This window comes from Nerophis ophidion, linkage group LG28 (genome assembly GCF_033978795.1).
Source record: "Nerophis ophidion isolate RoL-2023_Sa linkage group LG28, RoL_Noph_v1.0, whole genome shotgun sequence".
Classification (NCBI taxonomy): Eukaryota; Metazoa; Chordata; class Actinopteri; order Syngnathiformes; family Syngnathidae; genus Nerophis; species Nerophis ophidion.
This window is the reverse complement of record NC_084638.1, coordinates 6,189,645-6,212,882: the sequence shown is the minus strand read 5'-3', so window position 1 is coordinate 6,212,882 and position 23,238 is coordinate 6,189,645. Positions and strand designations below refer to the sequence as shown.

The 23,238-nt window shown below is 39.1% G+C and overlaps 1 protein-coding gene across 1 annotated transcript; it reads left to right on the top strand.

Moving 5' to 3' along the window:
* Nucleotides 1–22,586, top strand: ppp2cab (protein phosphatase 2 catalytic subunit alpha b). Its single transcript, XM_061891479.1, has 7 exons — nucleotides 1–343; nucleotides 13,414–13,623; nucleotides 13,692–13,865; nucleotides 15,356–15,445; nucleotides 15,521–15,682; nucleotides 20,190–20,308; nucleotides 21,987–22,586. The coding sequence occupies exons 1-7, from the start codon at nucleotides 242–244 to the stop codon at nucleotides 22,057–22,059; spliced, it is 930 nt and encodes a 309-aa protein (XP_061747463.1). The 5' UTR covers nucleotides 1–241; the 3' UTR covers nucleotides 22,060–22,586.
* Nucleotides 22,587–23,238: the final 652 nt, after the last annotated feature.

Sequence of the window (23,238 nt, the reverse complement as noted above, 5' to 3'; positions counted from 1 at the left end):
CACTTCCGCTGTCGCCGCCGTCGTGGGCGTGTCTTGCAGTGTCTGCGGCGACATGATACATTTGGGATCTCCAGCTGACGTATTTTCGCTCCCTCCCCTTCTTCTACTTTTAATTCAAGCGTCGTTCTCCATCTAGCCGTAGAGAACGCAACTTGTTCCCCGCAAAGAGAGCGAGCCGCCCACCGCTTGGAAAAGACCGTCCGCCTCTTCGTCCCCTCCCGCTCCACACTGATTCACAAAGATGGAGGACAAGGTGTTTACGAAGGAACTCGATCAATGGATCGAGCAGCTCAACGAGTGTAAACAGCTGACAGAGGGACAAGTGAAGAATTTGTGTGAAAAGGTGAGAATTTTATCTTGAAGGGACCTCCTTTCCCGCCAGTTGAGTCTTGCCACCATGGACGTCTTGTCGTCTTCCATACATTCTTAAAATGGCGTCTTGGCTTTTTTAAAATTACACCGCATCAGCTTTTTTAGTGTTTAAACCAGGGGTGTCAAACTCATTTTAGATGGGGGGGGGGCACATGGAGAAAAATCTACTCCCAAGTAGGCCGGACTGGTTAAAAAACATTATCGGACATCTCTAGTTGTTATTTATACTTTCTGAATAAATGATGTGATAATGTTCATCAGTCCACTCATTGGTGTTTATTTTCAATCCATCAAGATAATAAAATATCAACAACCCCCACGTCCCTCCGTGGGTTGGTTGAGGTGGGCAGGGGGGGGGGGGGCGTTATTTGGTGGTAGGAGGACTATAATGTAGCCCGGAAGAGTTAGGGATGCATGGGATTCTGGGTATTGGTCCTGTTGTGTTTATGTTTTGTTACAGTGCGGATGTTCTCCCGAAACGTGTTTGTAATTCTTGTTTGGTGTGGGTTCACAGCATATTAGTAAGTGTTAAAGTTATTTATATCACAACCATCGGTGTAACCTGTGTGGCCGTTGACCAAGTATGCCTTGCAGTTGATGATGTGTGCTTTCAGGGCTCGCATGCTACATGTGACAGGCCGGCACGCATATTGCATGGCGTGAAGGCGGGCGCTACGATATGTTTTAGAGGACGTCAAAAGCATTGTCGCCACAACACGCCCTCAAAATAGTTATGTGGGTGAAAACCGGAGAATGTTAGCTCAGGGATAATTCCGGGAAAGGCACTGAAATCCGGACAACCTCCCGGAAAAATCTTGAGGGTCGGCAAGTATGCAGCTGAGCCACATCTGAGGGATCAAAGAGCCGCAGGTTGCCGACCCCTGATCTACAAAGATACACAGAATTGCTATTGTGTCATCTAGTGGACACATTCAGAATAGCCGTTTCTTTCATTCAAAAATTTCGGCTCAAACTCATCACGCGGGCCGGATAAAACCTGTTCAAAGCTGTCAATCAATCAAATTGTATTCATTTAGCCTCAAATAACAATGTTTGAAAGGGCTCCACAAACTTTGAACGTTATCCCCTGATCTAAAACTAACCACACATCCAGGCAAGGAAAAACTCCAAAAACCTTTTGGAAGGGACCGCAAATGTGGGGACCCATGTCCATGGTGATGAACTGTAATGGACAACAAGTGGCTATAATTATTGACTTGTTACATTAATAGATTATGTGGGAATCCAGTCTGCTAAGCCAGTGTCTTTCAACCTTTTTTGAGTCAAGGCAAAACATTTTTATGAAAAAAATACGAAGGCACACCATTAGCAGAAAAGGTTAAAAAATGTAACTCCACCAGGTTGTCTTATTTTGAGTTTGTTGTTGTTTTCCAGTGTGTAGTGCTTTAGTTCCTGCCTTCCGCTGTTATTTTGGTGGCCCTTCCTGTTTTGTTGGTGTTTCCCTGTAGCAGCTTCATGCCTTCCTTTGAGTGCTATTCCCAGCACCTGCTCTGTTTTCGCAATTAAGACTTTTTCAGTTGTGCGGACGCCAACCTTCTCTGTGGGGACAATGTTGATTGTCATGTCATTTTCGGATGTACTTTGTGAACACCGTCTCTCCTCCACACGCTGTAAGTCTTTGCTGTCGTCCAGCATTCTGTTTTTGTTTACTTTTCAGCCTGTTCAGTTTTAGTTCCGTTCTACAAAGCCATCCTTAAGCTTCAAGGCCTTTTCTTAGGGGCACTCAGCCTTTTGTTTATTTTTGGTTTAAGCATTGGATACCTTTTTACCTGCACCCTGCATCCCGCTGTTATCTGCATATTGGGATCACGACAAACCATCGTCTTATCTACAATGCAATTAGCTACCTGCTGCCACCTACTGATATGGAAGACTATTGAACGGTTGCACTGCCGAGCTTGTACAGACACTCAACAACGGCACATTATTTACGGATTATAATTTCTGGATTGTAAAAAATATTTTTCGGTGAAATTACATAATCTCCCATGGCACACCAGACTGTATCCCAGTGGTTGAAAAACACTGCGCTAGGAAGCCAACTGATAGTCATAGGGGATCTTCTTCCGGGCTCAGCGAGGTCAGCTCCACAGAGACGTGAAAAAAGCTGAAATTATTAAATAACTGGAACATAACAGTACCCCGTCAGGGTTTGGGTAGGACAACAATGACACAACTACTGGGGACCTGCAGTGCCTCCTCAAGCTCTGGTTCTGGTTTCTCCGAAGTAGTTTACCCAGGTCTTGTGGCCGCAAAAGTAGAGTCACGTTTGCCATAGCATTACCTTAAAATAAACCTGGATCAAACATCCCTAAGTGTAACTTTGCTGCTCATTAGGTTGTTACAGAAAGAATAACTCTTACATAAGACATTATTTAAAATCAAAGCATTAAAGGAATCATATTATTATTATTTTTTTCACAATGGAAAACACTTCCTAGTGGTCTACATAACATGTAATGGTGGTTCTTTGGTCAAAATGTTGCATAGATTATGTTTTACAGATCATCTTCAAGCTGCTTTCTGACAGGATGCACCGTTTTGTGGGCGGTCTTATCTACGTGGCTCACCTTCGGTTGCGTCTTTTCTCCGTCATCTTTGTTGTAGCGGTGTAGCATGCAAGGACGGGAGTGGAAGAAGTGTCAAAAGATGGAGATAACTGTTTTAATGACATTCAGATTTTACTTAAATCAATAACGGAGCAGCATCTCTTCATCCGGAAACAACAACACCGTAAATGTGTCCCGTGAAAAAACGTCCGACAGGAACTCTCTACTAAATAAAGTTCCTTGGGTGATAAATGTAAACTCACTACACCGGTATGTTTTAGCGCTTTGATGGCGAGTTTACTAAGAAAGGACTTTACACTACTTTATATTAGAAATGGCAAAAGCGGAGGATGAATGTCCCATAACAAGAAAATAGAGGAAAATGAAGAAGTTTATCGAATACAGTGTCTCCACGGACTACAAAGGCGGATCCGCGCAATTTTCAGGATTTATGCAGTTCCCAAATACAGATCAGCGGTTACCAGAAGGTAAGAATATTATGCCTTTGCATAATATTTCTAAAGAAAATGCCAGATATGTCGTAGCTTATACACACACCCTAATAATACTCGTATGTTGAAGCACATCAAGCAGTGCGGCTTCATAGCTTACCAAAGTCATACTAAAAATGTATTGAGTCAAAAATATTAAAGTTTGGTGATTTGGTAAAATTGCAAACTGCTAAATTGATGTACAAAGAAAATTATAACCTGCTACCAAAGAATGTACAACAATTCTTCTCAATTAAAGAGGAGAAATATAACCTTAGCGGAAAATCTAGTTTAAAACATTTATATGCACGTACAACACTTAAAACCTTTAGCATATCAGTATGAGGAATAAAATTTTGGAATGGATTAAGTAAAGAAGTTAAACATTGTACTGATATGATCCAGTTTAAGAGGATGCTCAAATTAATAGTGCTTACAAAGTACAAAGAACAAGAATTATGAGAAACACTTTCAAACTTATTGAAAATAGGATATTCTTCATTTTAGTATGTTCATAATGACTGAATTAATTAAGTACATGTTACAAAACTGTTGTATTACTCATTCACAGATGTCATTTTGCTGTTTTGATATTTTGCTGTAAAGAAGGTCAGTGAATTAATGTATATATTTGTGGGCGCTCTGACGTGGGAAATGGGTCGGATTAAATAAGCTTTGCTTCTTCCTACTCCTTTACGGACATGATGTATTGTGTATTGTGAAATGATGAAATTGCCTGATGTATAATGTTGTAGGTATGTCATGTTCGAAATAAACTAAGAAAGGAAAGAAAGATTTGAAAGATTTTCGAGCGCCGTTTGTAATGTTCTGTATTTTCAATGGAACATATACAATGTTGGTGTTGTTTACTTGAGTCATATTGCCATCTAAGTACAGTCTACACCAGACCTGGGCAAATTAAGGGCACATGCAGCCCGATAAACTTTCAATCTGGCCCGCCGGACATTCCCAAATATTTTTTTTCAGATCTTTAAGATGGAAAGTGAAGCTGCTATTTTGATGTGCAATGATGTTTTCTAATGACCACATGATATTTTAGTGACTAGTGTTGTCCCGATGCCAATATTATTTCAATACTTTTCGGTACTTTTCGATACTTTTCTAAATAAACGGGACTGGAATTTTTTTTATTATTGGCTTTATTTTAGCTAAAAAAAAATCATAAGAGTGTGGTGGACCGGTACTTTTCAGAGGCGGTATGGTACCGAATATGAATCATTAGCATCGCGGTACTATACTACTACCCGTATACCGTACAACACTACTAGTGACTATCAATCAATCAATCAATGTTTATTTATATAGCCCCAAATCACAAATGTCTCAAAGGACTGCACAAATCATTACGACTACAACATCCTCGGAAGAACCCACAAAAGGGCAAGGAAAACTCACACCCAGTGGGCAGGGAGAATTCACATTCAGTGGGACGCCAGTGACAATGCTGACTATGAGAAACCTTGGAGAGGACCTCAGATGTGGGCAACCCCCCCCCTCTAGGGGACCGAAAGCAATGGATGTCGAGCGGGTCTAACATGATACTGTGAAAGTTCAATCCATAGTGGCTCCAAGACAGCAGTGAGAGTCCCGTCCACAGGAAACCATCTCAAGCGGATCAGCAGCGTAGAGATGTCCCCAACCGATACAGGCGAGCGGTCCATCCTGGGTCCCGACGAGCGGTCCATCCTGGGTCTCGACTCTGGACAGTCAGTACTTCATCCATGGTCATCGGACCGGACCCCCTCCACAAGGGAGGGGGGGACATAGGAGAAAGAAAAGAAGCGGCAGATCAACTGGTCTAAAAAGGAGGTCTATTTAAAGGCTAGAGTATACAGATGAGTTTTAAGATGAGACTTAAATGCTTCTACTGAGGTAGCATCTCGAACTGTTACCGGGAGGGCATTCCAGAGTACTGGAGCCCGAACGGAAAACGCTCTATAGCCCGCAGACTTTTTTTGAGCTCTAGGAATCACTAATAAGCCGGAGTCTTTTGAACGCAGATTTCTTGCCGGGACATACGGTACAATACAATCGGCAAGATAGGCTGGAGCTAGACCGTGTAGTATTTTATCCGTAAGTAGTAAAACCTTAAAGTCACACCTTAAGTGCACAGGAAGCCAGTGCAGGTGAGCCAGTATAGGTATATATGTATGTATATATGTATATAAAGGTATATACAGTACAGGTATATATGTATGTATATATGTATATAAAGTATATACAGTACAGGCGTAATATGATCAAACTTTCTTGTTCTTGTCAAAAGTCTAGCAGCCGCATTTTGTACCAACTGTAATCTTTTAATGCTAGACATGGGGAGACCCGAAAATAATACGTTACAGTAATCGAGACGAGACGTAACAAACGCATGGATAATGATCTCGGCGTCTTTAGTGGACAAAATGGAGCGAATTTTAGCGATATTACGGAGATGAAAGAAGGCCGTTTTAGTAACGCTTTTAATGTGTGACTCAAAGGAGAGAGTTGGGTCGAAGATAATACCCAGATTTTTTACAGAGTCACCTTGTTTTATTATTTGGTTGTCAAATGTTAAAGTTGTATTATTAAATAGAGGTCGGTGTCTAGCAGGACCGATAATCAGCATTTCTGTTTTTTTGGCATTAAGTTGCAAAAAGTTAGCGGACATCCATTGTTTAATTTGGTGATCTATGTCACAGCAGCTCAGACGAGGCACCAAGCAGTGTGGGTGGGGAGCGTTTCCACAGAATGTTTCCAGAGCCTGAAATGTGGGTGTCAGGGACAGAGGCAGAAGGAGATTTTTACCAGAAAGTTCTAAAGTTTAGTAATTTATCAGATATATCAGATTGGAGATTTTTTTTTTACCCTTCGCGTCCATATTTCGCTGTTTTTTAAGGCGGTCTGTCATAAAAATTTTAGCATTCAATCAGACTTTATTGTGAGGTTTTATATTTGTTTTCCCAAAAATAGAGTTACCGGCCCCCACACACATTTTTTTTTCTAAATTTGGCCCCGGAGTCAAAATAATTGCCCAGGCCTGGTCTACACACATCTTTTATGTATGGCTGCCATCTACTGGTCACACTTATCATTACATCATGTACCAAATAAAATTTGCTTCGAGGTGGGTAAGCAAAACCAGAATTCTTCCGTACATTAGGCGCATTGGTTATAGGGCGCACTGCCGAGTTTTGAGGGGAAACAATTATTTTAAGTGCGCCTTATAGTCCGGAAAATACGCTGCAAAGAGCAGAGTCCAAATGCTAGCAACAACACCAACGTTGTGTAATTTCCTCCAAAAGAAATGTGTTTGGAAAGAGCTACAAAAACAATGTGGATTTTGGCTATAATTTTATTAAAAACATTTTTCGTTTCATTGTTAAGTAGCTTGGCAGCAAACTAACTCCTTTCTGACAAGACTGCGCTTTAAAAGCTGCCGCATCACTGACCTCCTGTCCGGAAAATTAATATTGTTTCCCATTTTTTTCATGTTTGTGCTGGCGTTGCTGTTACTGTGGCCGCAGCCATTTTTCTGTTACTCCTGCTTACTGGTCGTGCTGACGCGCTCATGTTTGTTTCTGTCTGGAAAAACATAAGCTATGTCTTTGCTGACGATTATTTATATATTTATTATTTCTGCGACAGATTTTATTCGCGATTGATAATTGTTGCACTCTTACAAAACACTAAATTTGTAATTGCACTAATGTAGTACTTTGCTGAAATTGTACTTAAAGAGTAACTGCTGCTTATCATTCACAATCCTTATGTAAGACAACAAGACATATAATAATAATAATAATAATAATATATTTTATTTGTAAAAAGCACTTTACATTGAGCAAACACCCTCAAAGTGCTACAGTGTATTAAAAAATAATAATAAAAAGATAATAGAAATAAATAAAATATACAAATTACAACAGCCTAATAGCTAGAACTAGTTTGCATATATCTATAAAAAGGCTTTTTTTTAAAAAGAAGGGTTTTTATACCTTTTTTAAAAGAATCCACAGTCTGAGGTACCCTCAGGTGGTCAGGGAGAGTGTTCCACAGACTGGGAGCAGCGGAGCAGAAAGCCCGGTCTCCCATAGTTCGTAGCTTTGGCCTTGGAGGTTGGAGGTATGTTTATTCTTTTTTTATGCGTTCTAAGTCGTGAAATACGTTGGCTAACAATGCAGCTGGTGGGAGTACACTATTCCGCCCATATAGCCCTGTAATAACACATCCGAAAAGTGCCAACAATACTCCATTTACATGTTGCGTCCTGAATATTAAGCAATATTGTTGTCATACAGACAAACAATCTTTAGCGGTGCCGTGATCACAAAGCGCTAACAAGCTTATGCTGCTATATTGACATATTGAGCTGCTGTATTGCATCTGAGTTGGTAAACGTTAATTCTAGATGATAAATCATGCCTCCTTCCTGGATAGGAAGGTTGTGCACATAAACCAAATAAACTTTGACATCCAACTTAGGCACGGAGATGGCGAGAAAGACACAAAAAGACACGTTTGCAGCACCGTTTTTTAAATACTTATAAAATTATGATTAATTCTTCATCTAAACAGGAAGATATAAACATGCTATCTGTTGGCATCCAAGCGAAGACAGACATTGTACAGTAAATGATTGTTTTAGTTTGTTCATAGTTTGTATTTAATGTTTATCCATCCATCCATTTTTATTCCCTTTTGGGGTCGCGGGGGGGCGCTGGCGCCTATCTCGGCTACAATCGGGCGGAAGGCGGGATACACCCTTAGCGCTTAGCAATACAGAAACCTGTTGCTTAGTGTTTCACTAAAGCTGCATCTGTTTAGCACACAGCTTCTAAAACTTGTAGATCATTCTGCTTATATTCAGGATCAACAATATAAGTTTCTGGATCATCATTTGTCCCAAAGTGATCTTTATTGTCTCTCATGAGGTCTGCATGATAACTACCGTATTTTTCGGTCTATAAGTCGCAGTCTTCTCCATAGTCCGGCGGGGGGTGAGACCCGGCCAAACCAAAAAAAAAATATAATACATTTTTATTTTTTATTTTTTTTTTAAATGTATTTTATAGTTTGGCCAAACTACAAAAAAAGACGCGACTTATAGTCCGAAAAATACGGTAGTGTTGTTGTTGAAAGAAAAAGCTTTGTGATGCGTCTGTGAAAGGAATACACCCCCGTATGCTTAAAATGAGGAAAAATACATAAATATCAAATTTTATTATGAATGTTATTAAATTACATATATACTTATTGTGTGTATATAAAACAATTCTGAATGTTTTTGCATGTTTTTAGAGTGCTTTATAGGCAGAATAGAGCAACGCCCATTACCTCCATTGTTAGCTGACTTTTGCCAGTGTTTATTTATGTGTTCGATTGCCCCAAAAACATGTGTTCTAGTCTTATATAAGGATTGTGAATGATAGGAAAATTCCCCCAAAAAGTGCAGTTTTCTTTCAAGCATTATTTTGGTTAATTTGTAGTTTAATACGAGTAAACAAACATTTTTATTTTTAAGTGAGTTGTGCCCAGCTCAGGGCAAAATGCGGTAATGCTGGAGTTAATGAAATGTGATGTTACAAAGACCGGCAGGTGGGCCCTGCTGATATTTTCTGACTTGAAGTGCTTATTACTCAAAGTGACTTGTTAAAGAAGGCACGCGATTATTTCAGCGGCATCTGCATCTTGTAGGGCATCCTTCTTGTTTTCTCTCTGTGATGCAGCTCTCACACTGTGCCACTTGGACCGCTGGCATGATGCGCCCACTCCAAAGCTGTAAAAAAATAGTCGGAGGATGCAAAGGATTGCTGCATCAGTAACGCTATGTAAGGCCGAGGGCATGGCGAGCGGGAGTCAGGATAACCAGTGAATCACAGCAGCGTCTTCATGGGGGAGGACAGGAAATAGACAAACAGCATGTTATTTCTTCTCTTATTCCATGGCCTTTGGTGCAGGTATTTATGTTGTACAGGAGACAGGTGCAGGTCTTTGACGTGCACGAGTGGCATGTGAAGGACTTTGATGTGCACGAGTGACAGGTGAAAGACTTTGATGTGCACGAGTGACAGGTACAGGTTGGTTTTGCTTGTAGTTAATAGTAATGGCGACTACGTGTTGTACAAAGTTCTGATTTAAATGGGAACTGCACTTTTTTTTTTTAATTTTGCCTATCGTTCACAATACTTATGAGAGACAAAAAGCAAAGTTTTTTTGGGCATTTTAACTTTTTTTCCATTCTAATTTGTAAAAATCTGTTTGTTCCTGGTAGCTAACAATGAAATGGGAGCAATAAATTCTTGATTTTGGGTAAGAAATCTATTATTGTCGGTATAGCTTGGTTATACTATCAATAACCGAGAGAGTGAGGACGGCATGACTGACCTCTCGACTTTTTTCTGCTCCCAACGTTTCTTTGTGCTCGCTTCTATAGGCAGCAGTTCATCCTCTGTATATTCAGCGTCAAAAACATAAGGTTGTGAATCATGATTTGTCCTAAAATAGTGGTCTTCATTGTCTGTTACCAAGTCTGCCATGATTACTAACTCTCGCGTTTGTATCCGGAATTAGGAACACGTATTTTTTGATGGAAGTCGGAAGTGTGTTGCTATGGAAACGGATATAAATGCGGCAAGGAAATTAGTTCCGGCAATGCTTAGAATGACCAAAATACAGTAAATATTGAACATATTACATATCAATATGAACATGTTTCTTACTACATGATATACAGTCGTGGTCAAAAGTTTACATACACTTGTGAAGGACACTGTCATGGCTGTCTTGCGTTTCCAATCATTTCTACAACTCTTATTTGTTTGTGCTAGAGTGATTGGAGCACATACTTTATTTTGCCACAATGGTGTTCCTGGGATTAAACGCCTCACCTTTTCTCCTCCAAACATATTGCTGTGTATTGTGTCCAAACAGCTAAATTTTTGTTTCATATGACAACACATGGACAAAGATAAGACCTTCTGGAGGAAAGTTATGTGGTCAGATGAAACAAAAATTGAGCTGTTTGGCCACAATACACAGCAATATGTTTGGAGGAAAAACGTGAGGCATTTAATCCCTGGAACACCATTCCTACCGTCAAGCATGGTGGTAATTGTATTATGCTCTGGGCCTGTTTTGCTGCCAATGGAACTGGTGCTTTACAAAGAGTAAATGGGACAATGAAAAAGGAGGATTACCTCCAAATTCTTCAGGACAACCTAAAATCATCAGCCTGGAGGTTGGGTCTTGGGCGCAGTTGGGTGTTCCAACAGGACAGTGACCCCAAACTCCCGTCAAAACTGGTAAAGGAATGGCTAAATCAGGCTGGAATTACGGTTTTAGAAAAGCATTCCCAAAGTCCTCACTTAAACGTGTGGACAATGCTGAAGAAACAAGTCCATGTCAGAAAACCAACATATTTAGCTGAACTGCGCCAATTTTGTCAAAAAGAGTGGTCAAAAATTCAACCAAAAGCTTGTGGATGGCTACCAAAAGCGCCTTATTGCAGTGAAACCTACGAAGGGACATGTAACCAAGTATTAACATAGCTGTATGTATATTTTTGACCCAGCAGATTTGGCCGACACATATATATTCAGACTTATTAGACCCAAAATTAATTTATAAAAGAACCAAACTTAATTAATGTTTTTTGTGACCAACGAGTGTGTGCTCCAATTACTCTATCACAAAAAAAATGAGTTGTGGAAATTATTGGAAACTCAAGACAGCCATGACATTATGTTCTTTACAACTGTATGTAAACTTTTGACCACAACTGTATATACATTATACACTAGATACTGTGTATCTAAAACATTGAGGGAGGACTTTAAAATAGTTTTAGTGATCTTTGAAGGCTACAACGGTGCCTCGTTTTTAATCAACTTTAATACCCTAAAAAAAGATGTGTTCTTGTCTCTCAGAATGACTGTGAACAATCAGTAAAATTCCAAAAAAAAGTGCAATTCCCCTCTTAAGTTGAGTCCAAAAGGACTTGCGGCAAACAAAACACAAGGATTGCTGTAACGTATTATTTTCGGGTCTCCCCATGTCTAGCATTAAAAGATTACAGTTGGTCCAAAATGCGGCTGCTAGACTTTTGACAAGAACAAGAAAGTTTGATCACATTACGCCTGTACTGTATATACCTTTATATACATATATACATACATATATACCTATACTGGCTCACCTGCACTGGCTTCCTGTGCACTTAAGATGTGACTTTAAGGTTTTACTACTTACGTATAAAATACTACACGGTCTAGCTCCATCCTATCTTGCCGATTGTATTGTACCATATGTCCCGGCAAGAAATCTGCGTTCAAAGGACTCCGGCTTGTTAGTGATTCCCAAAGCCCAAAAAAAGTCTGCGGGCTATAGAGCGTTTTCCGTTCGGGCTCCAGTACTCTGGAATGCCCTCCCGGTAACAGTTCGAGATGCCACCTCAGTAGAAGCATTTAAGTCTCACCTTAAAACTCATTTGTATACTCTAGCCTTTAAATAGACCCCCTTTTTAGACCAGTTGATCTGCCGTTTCTTTTCTTTTTCTTCTATGTCCCACTCTCCCTTGTGGAGGGGGTCCGGTCCGATCCGGTGGCCATGTACTGCTTGCCTGTGTATCGGCTGGGGACATCTCTGCGATGCTGATCCGCCTCCGCTTGGGATGGTTTCCTGCTGGCTCCGCTTTGAACGGGGCTCTCGCTGCTGTGTTGGATCCGCTTTGGACTGGACTCTCGCGACTGTGTTGGATCCATTGTGGATTGAACTTTCACAGTATCATGTTAGACCCGCTCGACATCCATTGCTTTCCTCCTCTCTAAGGTTCTCATAGTCATCATTGACACCGACGTCCCACTGGGTGTGAGTTTTCCTTGCCCTTATGTGGGCCAACCGAGGATGTCGTGGTGGTTTGTGCAGCCCTTTGAGACACTAGTGATTTAGGGCTATATAAGTAAACATTGATTGATTGATTGAAGGATTGAGCGTCTCCGCTTGCTCGGAAATGCTCCGTTGTCTCTCTATTGCCTGGGAAGCAGTGACATCACCTCGATTAAAAAAAAAACTTGTTAAACTTGAGGGTGACGTCAGAGTCCAATAAAGTGAGTTATAGTTCCATTTATTTTCATGTGACCACAGCAATACACCTCAAGGAGATGACTGCACTAAACTAGTTTGTTGCCTAAACAGGCCGCCATGGCGATGTAAAGTAAACAAACAGAAGGAAGGTGAGACAAAACAAAAAAATAAAGACCTTTTAACGTCATACATCATGATATAAAACATGATTTTGCAAGTTTTAAACACCAACTTTTCTAAATGTGCACCTTAATTTGGGTCATATTTGCTCCTAAAAGCATGCTATTATGTACTGTAAATAAGCTTTTATTGTCCAAAGTAAGGCTTTGTTTGTTGTCTGAGCACAGTACAAGTGTCTTCATGGACAGCTGTTGGACAATCTACTGACTGTCAATCTGCCACAAACAGCTTGAGTGCTTCATCCTCTGCGCTTGTGAAGTTGTAAAGTAGTAGTATCAGCGGAGGACCTTTGTCCTCTTCAGTTTAATGGGATTATATCACGTCAAGTGCTGACCTCACTTCTTACCCTTTGTGGGTTAACCAAGATCTGTGCACCTCAGCACAATCATGACGAAAACCTTCTACCGAGTTCATTGGTCCCCGCCACTTGGTTACATCCTCCGAAGTCAGGGCTGTTCAACTACATTTTAAAGAGGGCCGCAATTTCAAGAGCTCAAGGGCTCAGAGGCCAGACATCAAAGTGCAGTTGTTTCTTGGAAAATGCCTGTGCAGGTTATATTTAGAGATGTCCGATAATATCGGCTGATAAATGCTTTAAAAAGTAATATCGGAAATTCAATATTATTATTGAAAAACACTGTGCTAACCGACGAACATCTGTGTGTGTGTGTGTGTGTGTGTGTGTGTGTGTGTGTGTGTGTGTGTGTGCGCACGCGCAGGCCAAGGAGATTCTTACGAAGGAGTCAAACGTCCAGGAGGTTCGATGTCCTGTGACGGTCTGCGGCGACGTGCACGGCCAGTTCCACGACCTGATGGAGCTGTTCAAGATCGGCGGCAGGTCCCCCGACACCAACTATCTGTTCATGGGCGACTACGTGGACCGAGGCTACTACTCAGTGGAAACCGTCTCGCTACTGGTGGCGCTGAAGGTGAGCGGCGAAAACAATGATGATGAAACGTATGCAGCGCCGTGCTCACACGCTCGCCGGTCTCTCAGGTGCGTTTCCGCGAGCGCATCACCATCCTGCGAGGGAACCACGAGAGCAGACAGATCACGCAGGTGTATGGCTTCTACGACGAGTGCCTGAGGAAGTACGGGAACGCCAACGTGTGGAAGTTCTTCACTGACCTGTTCGATTACCTCCCTCTCACCGCCTTGGTGGACTCTCAGGTGGGCGATGCAACTGCCTTTTTTTTTTGTTTTAAAGCAGGGGTCGGGAACCTTTTTGGCTGAGAGAGCCATGAAAGCCAAATATTTTAAAATGTATTTCCGTGAGAGCCATATCATATTTTTTAACACTGAATGCAACTAAATGCGTGTATTTTTAAGTAAAACTAAAATTTTTAGACTACAATAAGTCCCTTGTTATTTTTAATAACATTGTTATTCTGAAGCTAGCCAATGATAAATAAAACGCTTCTTACCATTAATGAAACTTCTTGAACAGGTGCGGCAGAAAACAGATGTGAAGTGAATTATATTTATATAGCGCTTTTTCTTTAGTGACTCAAAGCACTTTACATAGTGAAACCCAATATCTAAGTTACATTCAAACCAGTGTGGGTGGCACTGGGAGCAGGTGGGTAAAGTGTCTTGCCCAAGGACACAACGGCAGTGAGTAGGATGGCAGAAGCGGGAATCGAACCTGCAACCCTCAAGTTGCTGGCACGGCCACTCTACCAACCGAGCTAAACCGCTCAGATGGATGGATTAAAATTAGAGATGTCCGATAATGGCTTTTTTGCCGATAGTCCAACTCTTAATTACCGATACCGATATATACAGTCGTGGAATTAACACATTATTATGCCTAATTTTTAGTGATGCCCCGCTAGATTTTCCAAAATAAATCAACTCAAGTTATGGAAAAAAATGCCAACATGGCACTGCCATATTTATTATTGAAGTCACAAAGTGCATTCTTTTTTTTTTAACATGCCTCAAAACAGCAGCTTAGAGTTTGGGACATGCTCTACCTGAGAGAGCATGGGGAGGTTGAGGTGGGCAGGGTCTGTAGGGGGTAGCAGGGGTGTATATTGTGGCGTCCCGGAAGAGTTAGTGCTGCGAGGGGTTCTGTGTATTTGTTATGTTGTGTTATGGTGCGGATGTTCTCCCGAAATGTGTTTGTCATTCGTGTTTGGTGTGGGTTCACAGTGTGGCGCATATTCATATCAGTCATAAAGTTGTTCATGCCTGTATGGCTGTTGACCAAGTATGCCTTGCATTCACTCGGGTGTGTGTGAAAAGCCGTAGATATTATGTGACTGGGCAGGCACGCAAAGGCAGTGCCTTTAAGGTTTATTGGCGCTCTGTAATTCTCCCTACATCCGTGTACACAGCTGCGTTTTAAAAAGTCACGAACTTTACTTTTTGAAACAGATACCGATAATTTTGAAATCGATACGTATAATTTCCGATTTACATTTTAAAGCATTTATCGGCCGATAATATCGGCACTTCCTATTATCGGACATCTCAAATTTAAAATGCATGAGAATGTTTTATATTTTGAACTTTATTTTTAACACTGTGATTACCAGTGGAGTTATTCGTTACTTATTGTGTTAAGCAATGTCAGCTAAGATTTATCATCATAAGAGCCACAGGTTCCCTACCCCTGTTTTAAAGGAAGCAAATGAATAATCAAATCCACCTTCTAGATCTTTTGCCTCCATGGCGGCCTGTCGCCGTCCATCGACACCCTAGACCACATCAGGGCACTAGATCGCTTACAGGAAGTGCCTCACGAGGTGAGTTGCAAACTTGGAATGTGACGTCTAAAATGCTTTTATTGTGAAAAAGCTAAACTACCTGTACCCACGCAGGGCCCAATGTGCGACCTGCTGTGGTCAGACCCCGACGACCGTGGCGGATGGGGCATCTCCCCCCGAGGGGCCGGCTACACCTTCGGCCAGGACATCTCGGAGACGTTCAATCACGCCAACCGCCTCACGCTGGTGTCGCGTGCCCACCAGCTGGTCATGGAGGTGAGGGGTCCAAGCCAACATCCTGTACAGCAGGGGTCACCAACGCGGTGCCCGTAAGGGCCAGATGAGTCGCCCGCTGGCCTGTTCTAAAAATAGCTCAGATAGCAGCACTTACCAGTGAGCTGCCTCTATTTTTTGAATTTTATTTATTTACTAGCGAGCTGGTCTCGCTTTGCTCGACATTTGTAATTCTAAGAGAGACAAAACTCAAATAGAATTTGAAAATCCAAGAAAATATTTTAAAGACTTGGTCTTCACTTGTTTAAATTCATTTATTTTTTTTCATTTGCTTCTTATAACTTTCAGTAAGACAATTTTAGAGAAAAAATACAACCTTAAAAATGATTTTAGGATTTTTAAACACATATACCTTTTTACCTTTTAAATTCCTTCCTCTTCTTTCCTGACAATTTAAATCAATGTTCAAGTATTATTATTTTTTTTTTATTGTAAAGAATAATAAATACATTTTCATTTAATTCTTCATTTTAGCTTCTGTTTTTTTGACGAATAACATTTGTGAAATATTTCTTCAAACTTATTATGATTAAAATTCAAAAAAAGTATTCTGGCAAGTATAGAAAATCTGTAGATTCAAATTTAAAAATCTTATTTCAAATTCTTTTGAATTTCTTTAAAAAAAAATTAGTTCTGGAAAATCTAGAAGAAATAATGATTTGTCTGTTAGAAATATAGTTTGGTCCAATTTGTTATATAATCTAACAAAGTGCAGATTGGATTTTAACCTATTTAAAACATGTCAACAAAAATTAATATTTGTTGTGAGAAATCATTAAGATGATCAGTGTTTCCACAAAGATAAATATCCATCCATCCATTTCCTACCGCTTATTCCCTTTGGGGTTGCAGGGGGCGCTGAAGCCTATCTCAGCTACATTAATTATTAATAATAACAAAAGAGTTAAAGGTAAATTGAGCAAATTGGCTCTTTCTGGCAATTTATTTAAGTGTGTATCAAACTGGTAGCCTTTCGCATTAATCAGTACCCAAGCAGTAGCTCTTGGTTTCAAAAAGGTTGGTGACGCCACTGCCAACAAATCACAGCATATCATAACAACCCAATGTCCGAAACCACGTACTATGACTATGATGTCCGACTCTGCTTCTTTCTCATTGGCTGAGCCTCTTTGTCATCATCGTGTGAGGATACGATATCCTCGAAATAACAAAACACAAATGTTAACTTTAGTTTAGGATTTTCATACGCTGCTACAGTCTCTCGGATAAAATGTCCCTCCTTGGCGTTGACAGTCACGTATACTGTGCACTTGGGCGTGGCTAGTAAGTTCTATGATTTTCCAGGGATTCAAAACAAACAAAGTATTATACGGATGTAATGATTAATGATAATAACAAAACTCACGCTGGCTAGTATCTACCTTTTCCAATTAAAACGATGGCAAAACCGTGATTGTTAACCGCACTTCGATTAATCCCGTACCGATGATACTACTCATTTCCTGGAGAAGCAAGCTAGTGCCATAATCGTTTGCTGGCTTAAATGCTAACCTGAATACGAGACACATTGTCTTTCCTCACTACAAGGGCCATAACTTATTAAGAAAATGTGGCTATAAGGAAGAGGAAAGTCTGGACTTCCCTCCTTAGGCTGCTGCCCCCGCGACCCGACCTCGGATAAGGGGAAGAAGATGGCTGGATGGCTATAAAAAGCTCAAAGCAATATTTCAAATCATCAAATTAAATCAAACTTTATAAAGCGCTTTTCAAACAAAATAAATGCGACACAACGTTATTTTTTTATATATCTGCAATATATCCAATCTCTTAAAATCTTATCCAATATTTTTTATATCTAATATTTTGAATGTTATCCAATCTTTTTAAATAAATTCAATCTTATTCAATCATTTCAAATCTTATTAAATATTATCCAATCTTATTAAATCATATCCAATCTTTTTTAAATGTTATCCAATTTCATCCAATCTTACTAAATCTGATCGTCTTTTTAAATCGTATTAAATCTTATCCAGCTTAATACATTTTACCCAATCTTTAAAAAATATCCTTAAATCGTATCCAATTTTATTAAATATTTTTTAATCTTATCCAATGTCATCCAATCTTAATAAATTATTCCAATCTTTTTAAATTGTACTAAATTTTGTCCAATCTTTTTAAATCTTATTAAAATATCTTACCCAATCTTGTTAAATTGTATCTAATCTTTTTAAATCTTATCCAATCTATTTCAATCTTATCCAATCTTTTTAAATCTTATTAAATATTATCCAATCTTATTAAATCATGTCCAATCTTTTTTTAATCTTATTCAATTTCATCCAGTCTTACTAAATCTGATCCAGTCTTTTTAAATCATATTAAATTTTATCCAGCTTATTACATTTTACCCAATCTTTTTAAATCGTATCCAATTTTATTAAATATTCTTTAATCTTATCCAATTTTATTAAATAGTTTTTAATCTAATCCAATTTCGTCCAATTTTATTGAATTTTATAAAATTTTTCAAAAATCATATTAAATCTTATCTAATATTTTTAAATCTTAATAATATTAATCTTATCCAATCTCGTTAAATTATATTTAATTTTTTTTTATATCTTATCCAATCTTATTAAACCTTATTATATCTTATCCAATCATGTTAAATCTTTATCCGATCTTGTTAAATCATATCTAATCTTGTTAAATCGTATCTAATCTTTTTAAATCTTATCCAATCTTTTTAAGTCTTAACAAATCTTTTTAAATCCAACCGTATTTTTCGGACCATAAGGCACACTTAAAATCCTTTAAGTTTCTCAAAAATCAACCGTGCGCCTTACAACCTAATGTATGGAATAATTTTGGTTGTGCTTACTGACCTCGAAGCTATTTTATTTGGTACATGGTATAATGAAAAGTGTGACCAGTAGATGGCAGTCTCACATAAGCGATATGACGCCAGTAAACAACACCGAAACTTTAAATGTTCCATTGAGAATATTTTATATATATATGTATATGTGTATATATATTTTATACACCATTACACACGATGCTCAAAAATCTGTCAAAATGTTTTAGTACGACATTGGTAAGCCGCACTGCTTGATGGATTGTAGTGTGCTTCAACATACGACTATTATTATGGTCCCCGCTGCCTTGTGGGTTCGTCTGGGAAGACAAAAGGCTAGGGGAGCACAACCTGAGAGAAAAGCAAGTGCTGGTAGGCGCACCAGAGGCGGTCCTCCGACAGCCTCCTGCAGCTGTGAGGAGGTGCCACCTTGCCACCAGATACAGCTCCCCACAGCGAAAAAGTGACGTTGGAGTCCGCACATCTCCCTCGTCGAAAAAGACCTCAACGGCGGAGTGGGTGGATCATGGTTGCAAAGAAGCTCCACAACGGTCACAAAGGCGGAGGAAGGCTGCAGCAAAGATGGACTCCCAATTGTCTTGGTCTCCATGCTATTGGACCTTGGCCTTCTCTTTGCCAAGGACAGTGTGGTGGCTGTCTGTGCACCAGTCTCCCCACTTTAAAAGATTCCACGCACAGGCTTTCTCCTGAAAGAAATCCCACCAACAGGAGGACAATCCTACTCGTTTCGAGTGATAGCCGCCACGGACGACGATTATTATGGTGTCAGTGTGTGTATAAGGACCGCAAAATGGCAACTATTAGCAGACATATAATCTGGCGTTTTGTTTTGCAATATTATGCAAAACCAACTTGTTTTACCTTCCGGTACTTGCTGATGTATATTTGGGATCTGCATAAGTGGTGAAAATTTACGCGCTTCCGCCTTTGTAGTCTGTACTGACACAGTAGTCGATAAATTGCTTCTTTTTCTCCATCTTCTAGTTATGTGGAATTCATCTCCTGCTGTTGCCATTTCTAATATAAAGTAACGTAACGTTCTATCTTATATCTGTCAGAAGACTTGCTTTAGAAGCGCTAAAAGTTACCGGTGTAGTGAGTTTACATTTTTTACCCAAGGAACTTTAGTTTTAGAAACTTCCGGCCGGACGGGCTCTCACAGGACACTAGTGAGCCACGGCTCAGGAGATGCTGCTCCGTTGTTGATTTAAGTAAAGCCTGAACGTCATGAAAACAGTTAGCTCCATCTTTGGACACTTCTTTGATGCCCATCCTTGCACGCTACACCGCTACAAAGATGAAGGTGAGCCACGTTAATAAGACCGCCCACAAAACAGCACATCCTCAAGCGACTGTCGGAAAGCGACTTGAAGATGACCTGTAAAACATAGTCCATGCAACATTTTGACCAAAGAACCACCATTACATGTTATGTAGACCACAAGGAAGTGTTTTAATGTAGGAAAAAAAATCATAATCCAGTCTTCTGGAATGGTGTTTTTAGAAGATATTGGTTTGAATGGTGTTATAAACCATGTACAGTATATCTGTCACAAAAACATGTCCAAGCACACACTGATATGTCAATAACAATAATGTTAACAATTATAACCACAGTTCTAATTGGCTAATGATATGTTGCAGGGTTACAACTGGTGCCACGAGAGGAACGTGGTGACAATATTCAGCGCTCCCAACTACTGCTATCGCTGCGGCAACCAGGCAGCTATCATGGAGCTGGACGACACCCTGAAATACTCTTTGTAAGTTTTACTAGGAAGCTCACCTCTTTCCCTCCTTTTCTTTTCACTCCCTTTTCTTTTCCTCCCTTTTTTCTTTTCATATCAATTCCTCACTTTTCTTTTAAACCTTTTTCTTTTCACTCACTCACTTTTCCTTCTTTTCGTTTCATACATAATCCTCACTTCTCTTTTTCTTCTTTTATTTCCTCTCACTTTTCTTTTCCTTTTTTCTTTTGCACTCACTTCTTTTTTCCTCGTTTTTCTTTTTGCACATTTTCACTTCTTTTAATGCTTTTGTCTTTTCGCTCACTCAATTTTCTTGTTCTTTACTTTTCACTCACTCACTTTTCTTTTACTCCTTTTGTTTTTATACATCATCCTCATCTTTTTTCCTCGTTTTTCTTTTCACTCACTCACTTTTCCTTCTTTTTCCTTTCACTCACTCCCTTTTTTACTCCTTTCCATATTTCATCCTCACTTTTCTGTTCCTCTTTTTTCATACATCATTCTCACTTTTATTTTCCTCCTTTTTCTTTTCACTCCCTCACTTTTGTTTTCCTCCACATCATTTCGTACATCATCCTCACTTTTCTTTTCCTCCTCTTCTTTTTACTTACTCAATTTCCCTTTCCTCCTTTTCTTCACACATCATCCTCACTTTTCTTTTCCTCCTTTTCTATTAGCTTACGCACTTTTCTTCTCACTTACTCACTTTTTTCCTTCTTCTCGTCCTCACTTCTTTTTACCTTTTTCTTTTCACTCACCCACTTCTTTTCCTTCTTTTTTCACTCACTTTTCCTCTTTTTTGTTTTCATAAGACATCCTCACTTGTTTCTCTCTTTCTCTTTTCATACATTTTCACTTTTCTTTTAATCATTTTTATTTTCACTCACTCAAATGTATTTTTCTTTTCTTTTTACTCACTCACTTTTCTTTACCTCCTTTTCTTTTCACTCACTTTTCTCTTCACTCACTCCTTTATTTTACTCCATTTCTTTTTATACATGAATCCTCAACTCTCTTTTCCTCACTCACTCACTTTTCTTTTCAATCTTCTTCTTTTCACTCACTCACTTATTTTCCTCCTTTTCTTTCCATATATCATCCTCACTTTTCTTTTCCTCCTTCTCTTTTCATACATTTTCACTTTTCTTTTAATCATTATTTTCACTCACTCAAATTTATTTTTCTTCTTTTCTTATTACTCACTCACTTTTCTTTTCACTCACTTTTCTCTTCACTCACTCCTTCATTTTACTCCATTTCTTTTTATACATGAATCCTCAATTCTATTTTCCTCATTTTTTCTTTTCACTCACTCACTTTTCTTTTCAATCTTTTTCTTTTCACTCAATCACTGATTATTTTCCTCCTTTTCTTTCCATATATAATCCTCACTTTTCTTTTCCTCCTTTTCTTTTCATACATCATAATTTCTTGTGTTCCTTAATTTCTTTTACTCACTCACTCAATTTTCGCTTCCTCAACATCCTTTCATACATCATCCTCACTTTTCTTTTCCTCCTTTTCTTTTCACTTACACAATTTTCCTCTCCTCCTCTTTCACACATCATTCACACTTTTATTTTCTTCCTTCTCTATTCACTTACTCACTTTTCTTCTACTTTTCTTTTCACACATCATCCTCACTTATTTTTACACATCATCCTCACTTTTCTTTTCCTTCTGCTTATTCCAGCTTGCAGTTTGATCCGGCGCCTCGCCGAGGGGAACCCCACGTCACCCGCCGCACCCCAGATTACTTCCTGTAGCCTTTCTTTCAAACTATTGCCATGGCATGAGTGGGCGGAGCTACACAGCAGCACACATTGTACATTCACACTAAGACCTATTTATGCTTTAAGCAACTAAAATAATTGTGTGTGTGTCTGCCATCATCATCAATATAGGCATTTGATGATGACTTGTTTTACCATCACAAAAGTTCAAGCAAATTCACTCCAATATTTGGACTCAATCCCACATGCAATGGCTTCTAACGATGATATAAATATTAATATGTATGGCGGATCTCTTTGCACTTTTGTAAATCTAAAGAAATGTAACATATGACCACCAGATAAAGAGAATATTTACATTTTTTTTGCTTTCTATTGTATTAAAAAAAGTCCATAATAAAGACAAAAGTTTTACAAGAGGTGTGTGTGTGCGCGCGCGTGTGTGTCTGTGTTTGTGTGTGCGCGCGTGTGTTGTGATGATGGAGTGTTCATCCGCACCAACCATGCCTGTCTGTATTCAAGCGAGACATTTAAAATAATAAACATAAAGGTGACTCCTTGCTGAGATGACTTTTCATTGGACCTAAAATAAACCAAAATAAAAATGATCAGTCAGCTGGTGTCAAATCTATTTTAAGGCAGCCTGTAAAAATAAAATACAGCTGACAGACTTAAGGAATTTATCCATAATCTCTTGTGAACTTTAATCATCTGTTTCATCTCAACAATACAATACTAAGTATCTGATCCTCCAGTGACTTAGTACCTTTAATACGACATTAAGAAATTGCAAATTCAATGTACTACTGCATTACTTGAAGTTCTAAAACTACTAAAAAACTAAACTACAAGTTGTACAAGTAGGACAACCTATAAGTACACTACTACAAGTACCATAACTACTAATACACAACTACGATTTACTAGAAGTACAGAAGTCACTAGAAACTAAACTACAAGTAGGCTACTACAACAATCATAAGCTACAAGTACTGTACACTACTACAAGTACAACAAACTACTAGAAGTACATCTACTATAAGATAAACTACAAGCACTTTCTACTACTACAACTATAAGTACTACAAATACAATTATCAGTACAATAAACTTCAATTTCTACAACTACAAGAAACTAACAATACATACTACAAGTACTACAATTACAACAAACTACAAATACAATATACTACACCACTCCCAGAATTACTA